Source organism: Epinephelus moara, chromosome 2 (assembly GCF_006386435.1).
Source record: "Epinephelus moara isolate mb chromosome 2, YSFRI_EMoa_1.0, whole genome shotgun sequence".
Taxonomy (NCBI): Eukaryota; Metazoa; Chordata; class Actinopteri; order Perciformes; family Serranidae; genus Epinephelus; species Epinephelus moara.
This window is the reverse complement of record NC_065507.1, coordinates 1948847-1962493: the sequence shown is the minus strand read 5'-3', so window position 1 is coordinate 1962493 and position 13647 is coordinate 1948847. Positions and strand designations below refer to the sequence as shown.

General features: G+C 41.6%; 1 protein-coding gene across 1 annotated transcript in view; it reads left to right on the top strand.

Annotated features, from left to right (window-relative positions):
* Nucleotides 1-13647, top strand: part of LOC126402854 (latent-transforming growth factor beta-binding protein 2) — a 74532-nt gene that overhangs the window by 6428 nt on the left and 54457 nt on the right. Inside the window, exons 2-3 of the mRNA XM_050065176.1 lie at nucleotides 4223-4293; nucleotides 9755-10742. Coding sequence (XP_049921133.1) covers nucleotides 4223-4293; nucleotides 9755-10742 — 1059 coding nt within the window. The remainder of the gene's footprint in view (nucleotides 1-4222; nucleotides 4294-9754; nucleotides 10743-13647) is intronic.

The following is a 13647-nucleotide window of genomic DNA, read 5'->3' as shown; positions in this document are numbered from 1 at the left end:
TGGCTCTGGGTCTGTGTCCGCTACAAGAAAGTCTTCAAAATCGCGTTCAAAGTCGTCCATTGCAGCTACTATAGTCTGGAGATATCGCTAGGCTAAATAAACAGCTGAATTTTGTTTACAGGCTACGTCTGTGCCTGTGCCTGCTCACCGGTGTATCCCTCAGCGGATCACAGCGCAGGGCGTAAACACACTATACTTCCGTGTATCAAACTTCTTCTAAAATGACTAAAAAGGACTCTCGTTTTTAGAATTAATGTTTAAACATGTTTATTTTAAGTGCACGTGCAGAAATGCCAGCTTCAGGGTTTCTGTAACGTTTATTTGTTAACTTTTACCGAGTAGGCTACTGACCCCCTATAGACTTCAATTGTATTCGCTAAGCTAAGCCGCAATGCTAACCGCTGAGACCCAGCCACTGGACGTACAGACACAAAAAAGATATCGATCATGTTGTCTCAATATGAAAATGATAGAGAAAGGGCATAACTCCCAAATCGTCTGAGTATTCTTTAAAGTGGCAGCATCACATTAGTAACAGTCTGGAAATGAAAATCCACCCTGAAGGAAAAAACAAGACAAAAACAAAAAATACTCTTGGTGCCACTATCCCAGAAGGAAACAGCAATGTCTTGGTAATGAACAACCCCTTTTCATGACACTATCCTGGCAGGAAATGCAGCCACGTCTCGGTAAAAAACAACCGCTTTTCGTGCCACTATGTCACTAAAGAAATGATGTAACGTGTAACGTATTTGTAGTTTGCAGAACATTTTCCTCTGGCGACTGGCGGAGCAAAGACAGCTGTAGCCTCAGAAAGCATTTGAAGACGTGAAAATTAAAAGACAAAATATAACTTAAATTTCACAAAAATATCATTTAGGTTTTGTCTGAAATTTGCCTAAAACTAATGAGCAAATCAGGGGTCAAACATGAACATATATGGTGTATAAAAAAATATAAATTTACGGACACAAGATTCAGACACTCAGATGGCGGCGGGTTGATGTTGATGCTCTTTATATTAAATAGGGAGTGATTTCACAGACTGGGACTCTGACCAGACTGTCTGTGTGTATACAGGTTTAATACTGTGTGTATGTGTGTGTGTGTTAATGCTAAAACTCTGTTTTGACACACTCATCTGCACACACACACACGGGTCTTGGTGTGTCAGTGAGTGAAGTGGGGCCTCCTCTGCTACTACAATACACCCAGTACACTGTGAGTAATGATTAAATCCTCTGCAGAGAAGCTGAGTCCACACTGCATTTAAAAAACACACCCTTCTCTCAGTGCTCTCCATCCTCTGCTCCCGTTTTAATACTGCGTAATCGGTTTGGATTCTGCTCGTTGGGTCTTTTTTAAAATCTGTCATTAGGTTTTACTTTCAACATGTGTAAACACTTAGTCTCCGGATGAATCTGTCAGATTTTCTTTTTTAAAACAGTGTAAATGCATTAAAGATGTAGTTGTGTCTCCCTCCTGGCAACATTTTGCGTTCTAACATTATAAATAAAGTTAATTGATCAGCCTCATGTTTATAAATGAGGTGAAACTCAAACAAGCACACACACACACTTCCTGTTACACACAGCTGTGAAGTCACTTTGATGAAGGTGGGGGTGTGGGAGGTAGTCCGACCCAGTGTTGATCTGCTAATTAACTGCTTTTCCCAGAAGGTCAAACACACATTTTTAATAAAAACACAACACTCAGAGAAAAGCAGCTGTTTAATAAGTGGAAACAGACTTCAGTTGGTCTCGATGTGAGAGGAGCAGATGACAGGAACTTTAAATCCATCGATAACTTCACAGAGAGCACAAGCTCCAAATCTCCACCAGATGGCCGAAAAAAAAAAATCCACTTGTTAAAAGTGTTTTACTGCAGAATAACCGTCCGAAACAGCCACAGGCTGCTGGTGCTTTTCTGGAAGGTTTTCTAGATGGCATGAGGACTCTGGGAAAGCACTGATTCCTCTGTGCCTGCAAGCTCTGTATAAAACAACACATTTTAAAGTCCATCATATGCTGAGTCAGTATGCAGTTGGTTAAGAGTGTGGATGTTTATTTCCAGGGTACCATGAAGAGAAGCACTTTTTACACATAGAGTCCCTTCTTCATGCTGCCTTTGCATTTTTACACAAGCAAACGGCTGAGTTATCATGCCAACATTCCACTGCGGAATCAAAAGATGCGTGACAGGTGTGACATGTAACACAACAGCATCGGCCTCTAGTGTGACATTGAAAACACACGTCAGCAGCACTTTATAAACAATAACAGTGACCTGACATGTCGATAAACTATCATTTCCTGTCCCTGTTATATGGCGGCTGATCTTGTCCTCTGCTCGGAGGGTAAGGAGCTCCTGGACCTCATTGTTTTCCCACTTTGCAGGCATTTTTGACCGCTATTCTTCTTATTTGAGTTAGCTGCTAACTGCTAGCAGCTGCTTTTTAAATCTCCCATAGTGGGTCACGTACATAACACATCGTCAAATGTCACACCCGTCCTGCTGACTGACACATGTATACAGACGTGGATTTGCTGCTGTTACTACGTCTGTTCCCGGCTCAGAGGTGAGACAACTCTGTCCCTCCATTACGGGATCATGCCTTGCGTACAGAATGATGAAGTGACAGAATATAGCAATATTCCCGCCTTCAACAGGCACTGTAAGAGGGGCTATAGGTTGAAAATGAAAAATGATCATTTGTATATCAGTTACTCATCTCGTGTTACGGTGAATTCATGAAGAAAACTTTGTTTTTCTCACATGCCTCCATGGTAGGGATGGGTACCTGTCACATTTGAACCGATACGGTACCGATACCCGGTACCTGGGAATCAGTACCGGTACGCAATGGTACCTGTTTTCGGTACTTCTTTTGCATGTATGTGTGGTAATAAAGGATATTTCATTTAGAATTTTTTTTTTGTCAAAACTAACATTTATTTCTCAATATCAAACAGGATAAAACGACATCTAACGCTGTTTGTAACATAATATGAAAAGGTAGCCTATATAATTGACTATGCAGCAGTTCTTTTTATTGCACAAAATAAACCCACTCCTACTACCTCCTATTCCTCCTCTTTCCCCTCTGGGAAAAATGTGTGTGGGGGAGTGTAACGTTAAAGTTAGAGAATACGAGGAACCGAGCTGATAATGATAACTAAGGCAAGTTAAAATGCGAAGCTAACGTTAGAATGACCAGAACAAAGCCCAATCATCTTAAACACTAAGCTTATTAATTACCTGGAACTGATGTAGCTGATGCCCCGCTTAATCACCGTCGTCATCGTCGCATGTTAATCCCACTTCTTCTGCCCCGATGCTGGCTGCAGATGACAACGAGCTGCTAGCTGCAGGTGTGCTAACGCCGGGAGAAGTAGCCTTAACTTTCAGGCTATCAAATACTGTGCAGTCGTTAGCCTTTAAAAACACCTTGTGCTTGACCAGGTGCTTCCTCAGGTTTGAGGTATTTCCGTAGCTGGCCTTGCGTCGCAAATATTGCAGCGAGCGTAGTCTGCATCAAACTTTGAGATATGGAGCCACACCTTCAACCTCTTTCTCTCAGCCATGCTGCTTTGTTGATAGCTGCCACTGATGTGATCACGCTCTCATGCGTACAATGCTGCGTTCACGATAGGCAGTGAAAACGTAACTCCTCCACTCTCGAAGTCCCTAGGATGCGTTCAGGTACCGAAATGTGGTACTGTTTGATTTTACGTGAATCGATACTCGGGATTACCGGCCGAATTCGGTTGGTACCAATAAAAGTACCGAACTCGGTACCCATCCCTACTCCATGGTGAGCAGAGAATTCAAAAAATGGAAAAAATTCTTGATAAATCAAAGTAAACAGGGTCCGAACATCCATTTATAACCTCTCATACAACTTGTGCAGTATAATCCAAGTCTAATTTTTCCAGTCGTATGCTCAGTACTTCACAAACACATGCATTTTCACTAAAACATAATTTGTGACATAAAATGGAAACTTATTTTCACTGTTATCTGGAACATAAAAGACTTAATTTGTTATGTTAACTATTGGACAGTCTGTTCACTAATTTAGGGAAAAATTATATGTTTTTATTTTTTAATTTTCTTGGTGACGGTTATAATAATGAACATGCCAAATTATTAACGATATAAGACCAGAAAAACTAAATAGAGAATGAAAATTATAACTCACTCTCTGTCTGTCTGTCTGCAGTCCTCATGTCTGTGGTGGTCGGTGTTGTGTCGGCTGGACTTTGTCACCCAGAACCAGACGATGCACCAAACGTGAGTACAGACTGCTGTCACCATTTGTTGTCCCACTCTGAATCAAACCTCAGGCTCACTGCTCGGGACTCACAATGGCTCCTGAGACATGAAGGTACAGCGCTACAAAGGCTTATGATTGGCTGGTATGCAGTGTGGCCATGTAACTTGAATGTAGGACCTTTAATTGTAACAGAGTATCTCTACACTGTGGTAATAGTATTTTACTTAGTTATCTGAGATCTGAGTACGTCCACCTCCACCACTGGTCATTATTTGAAAGTCTGGTGAATTTACGTTTTTCTTCTCAAACTAATATAATGTAAAGAAAACAAACACTGTGATGACAATAACTCTGTTTTGTCCAACAGATTTAATCAAAGTATGATTTATTCAAACACATTTTCACCACATCTATATTTTTTTTTAATCTTTCATCTGTGTTCAGTTGCAGCAGTCATGTTGTAGTGAAACAGCAGAGCAGCTGCAGATATCAAAGTTCCTCTAACAGGAAACTGCTGTCGCTCCTCAGTAAAAACTCACCTGAACCTCAGAAACATCAGATTTCTTTTAGTTTGAAGTTCTTTTACTTTCTGAATAGAATATAAAAGCATCACAAAAGGCTGGATAGGTCACGTGTGTCAGCTGATTATGTATAAATTGCATGTCATTTAATTTTATTTATTTTTTAAATTATTTTATAAACAGTGAAACAGTTTAGTCATTCTGTTTAAATCACACATTTAAATTCTACTTTTATTGAACAAAAAGTCAAAGACTGTTTCCTTAACAAGTGAAGGAGAGAAGGCAACTACGAGTCCCAGAGTGCACTGCTGTAAGATCATCCAATCAGAGAGCTTTGGACTGTGTTGCCATACAGTTGTGATGGTGGGGTGCGTCAATACATGATGTTAGTCATGCGTCGATGTGAGATGTGTGTGGGCGAAAAGGTCAGCCATCTTGGACAGCTACCTACGGCTACACCACTTGGACAATCCATATGTCATGATCTGAGTTTTGTGTCATGATCCGAGTTTCAATCATGGATGTGAGTCACGCATTTTTATTATTCCAGTTATTCCAGGAAATGTTTGATTTGAGTTTGTGAGGTAATTCTCATTACCACAATATACAGAATAGCTAAAAAACTCTCATATGCTAAAAATCGCTGATATTGCTGGCTATAGTTGTTTGTATAGTCTGCTTCTGTTCAGTGTTAATTTTGACAGCTATTTTAGAATTAGTCTTAGCTTATGAGTTTTAATCACATTTTAGTCATTTTTATCCTTCATAATTTTAGTCTAGTTTTAGTTGACGAAAATTCCAAACGTGTTAGTCGATGAAAATTCAAGACATAGTTTTCTTATGACTCTTCGTTGTTGCACAAGTCTGATATAAAACACTTAAAATGTCCATATAACAACTTGAGAAATATTAAAAATGTGGCTCTGCCCATGTACATCACATTTTGTAGTACTGTTGCTGTAAGAACTTCAAACCTCCAACATGGAGCAGGTTAGTCGAGCGCTGTCACATCCATCCTGAGTGTGAAGCTGCTGAGTCACTACAGATGTGACTTTATACACAGCAGACTGATGCTGCGTCACATGTTCATGGTTCAAAGGTGGACTCCAGAGTCCACACGCAGAGCGGGATTTATGACCGGATCAATGCTGCTTAAGGGATTTACAGTGATTCTGTACTTTATGGTTACCACACTGGATCTAAAGTTTATATATTCCACATGGAGAGCTGACAGTGAAGCACACACAAGTCAGATCTGTTTCTGTTTATTTCAGGACCCAGTGAGCAGTTAATAAAATATTACTGTGCCGCCTTTGTGTTTTCTCTGGTGGTGGAGGAAGTGCTCACATCCTTTACTGCAGTAAAAGTTCTAATGCTGCTCTGTTAGAGTCAAAGTCCTGTGTTGAAAATGTTCCTCCAGTAAAAGTATGTATCAGGAAAATGTAGTTAAAGTATTTAAAGGTAAAGTAAGGTGAAACTTTATAGTCCCAGAGGGGCAATTTGAGATATAGACAGTAGTTATGAGTCCAACAAAACAGACATAACACAAGTGTCCAGTATCACACACTGTCAGGGATAAATCATGGACATAAAGGGTCCGTGCTTGTTAAAATAAGCAACAGTACAACAGGACGAAGATGATCTGTAACGCTTTGTGCTGCATTTAGGGAGGCAAAACCTCCGCCCTAATAGAAACACAAACACGAAGGGGATGTTGAGAGTCTGAGACAAGTGGCTAAGCTTAACAGGTGACCCTCGCTTCATACAGATGCTGGACGTTATTCAAAGTAACACCAGTGATCTTACAGCACAACTTGACCACTTTTTCCAACACACAACACAATACACCATTAAATATGTACAATTTAATGATATGATACAATAGTGAAGTTCTTGGGACCCTAAATTGATGCCCACATGGGAACAGCTCCAACTGTGAGTGTAATTGATGTGTGGTATCTGTTATTATATGTTTGGCCTTCCTGCGTACAGCTTTATCAGATATATTGCTGAGTTGTTCCTGTGACGTGCCAATCACCTTCCCTGCATTGCTGACAGTCTTAGAGAGCTTGTTTTTGCTCCGTGCACTCAGGTTGCCGCACCATGCTGTAATGTTAAATTATAAAATGCTTTTAACCAGGCTTCTGTATGTTTCTATTAGTTTTAAGTTTCTATTAAATGTTAATGTCTGATCAATAATTGTGCCCAAAAACATAAATTGTTCTACATTTTCTGCAGGCTGGTTATTGAGTATGACCGAGAGGATGTGACTTATTCCATTTGGTTTTGTTTAATGTTCAAACTGATGAACTTTATTGTTTTTTGCAAAATATACACTTACTCTGAATGTCATGCCTGCAACATGTTCCAACTTTTTGGAACATGTTGCAGGCATGACTCAAAAAACACCAGTTTTGAACATTTCACAGGTAAAGAGGTTGACTGGTAACAAACGATCGTGTCATTAATAGGTATAAAGGGGCACCCTTGAAAGGTTCAGTTGTTCACAAGCAGGTATGGTCACTCTGTGAGAAATAGTGTGGACAAAAAGTCCAACAGTTTTAGAACAACGTTTCTCAACAAACTGTTGAAAAGAATTTAAGGATGTGACATCTACAATCCATAATATCATCAAAGGATTCAGAGTATACTCAGAAATATCTGCATCTTAAGCCCATTTCAGACCCAAGATTCACGACGAGACGAGTTGAAACAGGCAAGTACTTGCAATGCACCATTCTGCAACGTCGTAAAAACCTGCTGGTTCACACCAATGCAGCTAGATCAGGCACTAGATAAGCACATACAGCGAGCAGCAGCAACCAGCAGGGCTCAGCGGGGATGGAGCACCTGCCGCAGCAAGCGAACACGCCGTCTGTGGTCATTTTGACTTGCGGACTTCACTAGAAGTCAATCGGCTAATGAAACAGGTGAAGTGCTTTACGTTCTAAAACCAGCTGCTGCCAGTTTCAATAGCTGAGTTGCAGGTGATCATCAGCCGGCTTGAGTGGAGTTCAGACCAGCCAGTTCACACTGCTGCAACTTCTCTCTGCAACGTTCTGAAATGGTTTTAGGTCTTAAGGTGCAAGGCTGAAAAGCAACTTTAAATGGCAGCGACCACTGACGTTTCAGGCAGCGCTGCCTTAAAAACCAGCATGACTGTATAAAGGATATTACTGCATGGGCTGAGGAACACTTTGGAAACCACTGTCAAAGGCAATTCATCGCTGCATCTACAAATGCAAGTTAAGACTTTACCATGCAAAGTGAAAGCCAGACATCAACAACATCTAGAAACACAGCAGACGTCTCAGGGCCCGAGCTCGTGTGACACCCTTGACACAGAGTGGAAAAGTGTGCCGTGATCTGACGAGTCCATCATAGATGTCGTGTCCTCTTGGCTAAAGTGGAAAGGAACCATCCAGATTTGCCCATGGCAAAAGAGTGCAGGTATTAGACTGACCTGGCTGCAGTCCAGACCTGTCTCCCATTGAACCAGTGTGAAACATTATGACACACAAAATATGACAACAGAGACCTCGGATTATTGGGCAATGAAAGTCGTATATCAAGTATTTAACATGGCGTACAAAGTTGACCAATTTAAGTAGTAGAAACAAGCTAAGTTATCTTGAAAGAACTCATTTGAGGACATTGAGACTTTATTATTGTATTTTCAGGCATTGAAATAAACAGTTTTATACTTGATTACATACTCGTGACTGTTAAAAATTACCCATAGTCCCCGTATGAGGATGTGTTTTTTTCAGAAACTAAACACTGTTCAAAGATGCTTCGTTTTTTATACAGATCCAAGTGGTTTCTTTCAGGGTTATACAGCTCGGCTATGAATGTCCTGCAGAGAGTAGAAACTCGTGAATGGAAACAGATTTACGCTCTCTGTCTGGAGGCTTACACACACACACACACACATACATACACATACACATACACATGCACACATCTAAGTCCCACTGGGCTCAGCGCCCACAGAGTAAAGCTTTACTGTTTGGTCACATTGTTCTGATAGAAGGAAGCTGGTTGGGAGTCTGGAAGCACACACACACACACACACACACACACACACACACACACACACACACACACACACACACACACAGTCTGTCAGGTCCAGTTTTTTAAGTCCTGTGCAGGTTTTTAGTAACTAATTATGTCGTCACTCAACATCAACACCTTGTGTCCTCTCCCCTTGCCTCTCTGTCACCCCTCCTTGTCTCCTCCCTCTCTTCTATCCTTTCCTCCTCTCGTTGTCTCCTTTTCTCCTCTCTTCCTCCTTTTTCCTCTTTTTGTTAACTCTTTTCCTTCTCTCCCTTCCTCCTTTGGCCTCTCTCCTCTCCTTGACTCTTCTTCTCTTCTGTTCACCTCTCCTTGTCTCCTCTCTTCCTCCTCCTCCTCCTCCTCCTCCTCCTCCTCCTCCTCCTCCTCACCACACCTTGTCTCCTCTCCTCCTTTGGCCTCTCTCCTCTCTTTGTCTTTTTGCCTTGTCTCCTGTCTTCATCTCCTTGTCTCTTTGCCTTCTCTCCTCTCCTCATCCCTCCCCTTTGTTTCCTCTCCTTGTTAACTCTCTTTTTCTTGTCTCCTCTTCTCCCCTTCTCTCCTTGCCTCCTTCTTGTCTCCTCTCCCCCTCTCCTCCTCTCCAAGGTTATTATAGTTCACTAAAAATAACCTAAACTAAAAATAAGCTGTTCCTCTCCCCTCTACTTTCCTTGTCTCCTCCCCTCCTCTCCTTGTGCCTTCTCCTCTCTCCTCTCTTTGTCAACCCTCCTCACCTCTGAAACAAACAAACCCTCTGGGAACTAACTGAGACTAAAGTGAACTGAAAACAAAAATGAAAAATGAAATACAAATAAAAACAAATGAAAAACACAAAACTAGAATAACTGCTCCTCTCCTCTTCTTTCCTTCACTCTTCTCCTTGTCTCCTCTCCTCCTGTAGCCAGGTGTGTTCCTCGTTGCCAAAATGGCGCATTGTGCCGGCAGTCTAACCGCTGTGTGTGTCGACGGGGTTTCCATGGTAACCGCTGTGAGGTTTCCTCTGCAGCGCTGACCTCCTCTGTTCCTCCCAGCATTGTCCCACACCGAGAACTCACCTTCACCTCCTACAGAGACACCAGACTTGCTCAACGCCCCGCCATCAGGAAGACCAGAGTCCTCTCAGCTCGCTCCGGTCCTGCTGTTACGGTAACGCCTCCTGCCTTCATGACAACCAGCAAACCCAAACCAGCACCTGAGACCCACAACAAGCAGGGGGATGCAAAGATCCCAGAATCTGCTCCTGAGAAGTCTGGACAGTTTAGAGTAAAACCTGAAACTAAAGCTGAGGACAGAGGAGGTGTTTCGAAGGAGCTTCTAATGCAGGAGGAGAACCAAGCCTCCCCAAAACGACCACAGGTGGAGCGGAGAGCCGAGAGGACGCAAACACCCAAGTTCAACAACTTGCAGCTGCAGACAGGAGACAGTGAGGAGGAGAGAGGAGAAGTCACAGCCGGCATCACAGAGCTTAAAACACAAGAAACTCCAAAGTTAAAATCAGAAGCAGAGGAAGAGGAGGAATCACACGCCTTCAAAACCCCAAAGCTGGAGTCTCTGTCCTGGTCTCACACTGAGGGAAAGATGTCACTAGATTTAAACGAAACTTCTAAACCAGAGGATAAAAGATTAACCCAACAGTCTGACTCAGAATCTGAGATGGTGGAAAGATTAACGGCCTCTAAAATCCCAAACCTGGAGTGGAGGTTTAAAGCTGAGGACAGACTGAACTTGGAGTTAAACGTTGAGCCTGGTGAAGAGTACGGCCTTCATCTGGGGTCTGATCCTGGGCAGAGGTCGGAGAAAAAGGTGGATGATGGTGGGACGGGAGAGGAGGTGGAGAAGAAGAAGAAGGAGGAGGTGAAGACTGGAGGAGCAAAGAAGCAGCCTCTGAGGTAAGGTAACTCCTCTCTGCTCCTCTTCTCTTTTCTCACTCTGTTTGCACTACAGCTGCAGTTACTAACAGTGGTGGAGGAAGTATTCAATTACTAATACTACACTGTAAAAATACGACTGTACTAACCCAATTAAAAGTCCTTCATTGACATTGTTACTTGAATAAAAAATCAGAAGTATGCTCAGGAAAATGTACTTCAAAATAGTTGCCAATACATTTTCTGTAAATAGATTAACTGACTAATAAATTCAGCTGTTTATTTTCATGTTTTGTGTCCAAAAATCTTTATTTATAAAGTAGCTCAAGCTGTCAGACAAATGTAATGAGATACTTCATTTCAAAAGCTGTCAAATTCTACAATATTTAGACATTTTAATCTCTATTTTTTGTGCTTGAAATAAGAAAGATAAAGTTTAACACCAGAAAACAGCGACAGAATTTATGTTGGAAACACGAGAATAAATTTGCATTCTTCTGTTCAGACAGCAGGTGGTGGTCTTCACCTGATAATACACACTGTAAATACTGTAAGGTACATACTGTACTGTACACACACACACACACACACACACACACACACGCACACACATGTTGCAGGCTGCTGTGGACACATGGAATTAAAGTGTATTTTAGTCTGTAAATGATTATAATAAATAATTTGGGATAAAAGTCCTGTGATACTCTGGGTACCTGTCCAGGGTGAACCCCGCCTCTCACCCAGTGTCAGCTGGGAACGGCTCCAGTCCCCTGACGACCCTGTACCAGGATAAGTAGTTACAAATAATGACTGAATGAATTAATGAATTTGGGATTTAAAAAACCAGACAACAGAGTGGAAATATATAAATATATAAAGGACATTAAGTTAAAGAAGTGCCAGTTTCAGACCTGCGATCAGAGCTTGTTGAGGAGCTGAATGCTGTGTGGGACAAATGATGTACGGTAGTCGAAAGACTTGATGATGCTTACCTGTTTAGATTGTGAGTTTACATTGAAGGACATTGCCATGGCGACGCCTTATTTGCCACAAAACAGGAAGTTTTGTAACTTCTGTGTACCTTGTCTAATGTTCCCCAAATCTGACTTGTTTTATTGTAAAGCTCCAGGCCTGAAAGCATCAGCATGCAAATAGGTATCACAGTGATTGCACAACCTACTGGCAACAGGAAGTAAGACTTGTCAGACAATTACCATGATTCATTGCTGTAGATTAAACTACCCAACAGCATATAAAGGAGTTAAAATGTGCATAGTCTTAAACATCTAAAGCAGTAAAATGACACATAGACCTCAGATACACCAGGAAAACTTTTTACTGCAACATACATACTTTTGTTTTAGGTACTTTATGTACATTGTGCTGATACATATTTTTAGGACTGTTACTGGTGAGTATTTCGACAGGGTGGTATTAGAACTTTTACTGCAGTAAATGATCTCAGAAGATGTGTTAAGAGTTTTCTGTCAGTGTGTGAAAGCACACTGACAGTTCCCTCAAACTCTCCTCAGTGTAAACAATCAACACAACCCCGAGTCAGAGGTCAAAGGTCGTGGAGGTCAGTGGTCAGAGCCAGGGTCAGGACGGACTGTGGGAAGACTGACACTGGGTGGTGGTGTGCCTTACGTGGATGTCCGGGGGCCATATTCACAAATGTCCTAGTCCAAAGAGTTGCTCCTTGTAAAAAAATTCTTAGAAAATCATTAGAATGGTAAGAATTTCCCCTTAAAGTTAAGACTCTGTAAAGATAGAAGTTATTCACAAAGCATCTCAGCCCTTAAGAGAGCTCCTAAGGTGAAAAACTTAGGAGGAGGCAGGAGGACTTTAAAGAGGTTTATGGGTTTCTTAAACGGGAGAAAACGGTGGAAAAACAAAGAGGTTGGAGAAATATTCTCCAAACGCTGAGTTAATGAGATGCTACAGATTAGGTCATGCAGAGATAATGTTTGTGGTCGATCTGATTTGGGATACATTTCCCGCACAACACAACAACTCTATAATGCCAAAAATAAAATGATCACAACAATAAGATATTTGGAAAACTGGAGAGATGCAACCGTGCAGCAGTGATGACTTGGGTCTGTCTCAACTTTCCATCAGCAGAGGATCACACTAACAATGACAACACTTTCACTGTCAGCACTTCACTTAATTTCCCCTGGGTGTCCCCACCTCGTAGGCTCACTAAAGGGTGTGTCTTTGACAACCAGTCACTTCTTTTTAAAAAATGTGTCATACCTAGCAACGGGGTCAACTACACCTCCTCACTAAGGTAAAAGTCTCTGTCCTGTCCTTGCTCAGAGTCGCTCCTAAATTAGGACTCCTCACTAAAATATTTTATACTAAGTTAGGAGCTCTCTGAGAGTGTTCTCATAATGTTGGTGAATATGGTCCCTGGTGTTTAACCCACTGTCCTGATGACAAAATATTCTCTCTGCTGAACATTAAAAAGGATTTTTAACCCTATGGGCCCGAACGACGCATTGTGCGTCCAAATTCACACCTGTTCTTCTCGATTGATTTTCGACCGTGCGTCATAGCGAGACGCCACGCATATCACGTGAAACAGCGGAATTGTAGCTTTCCGACAAGACCAAGCACTTGTTGGTAGTCCAATGTTTTCATAGCGAAAAAAAAAGATAAAGTTACACTAAAATGATGAATAACAGAGCTTTCATACAGCTCTGCACACACATACTCTTGGATGAATTACTCGCGAATGCAGACTCGCACAGAAATGCCACGTATATCACATGAAAGTGCAGGAGCAGAGCTTTCCAGTGATGCCACACACATCATTGTACCGTCATCCCATCACGCTATAAATCCAGATTTATTGTCTACAAAATAAAAACCTGACGAATTTCTTCAAAATCCATTATACAGATCTTGTTGTCAGTCACTT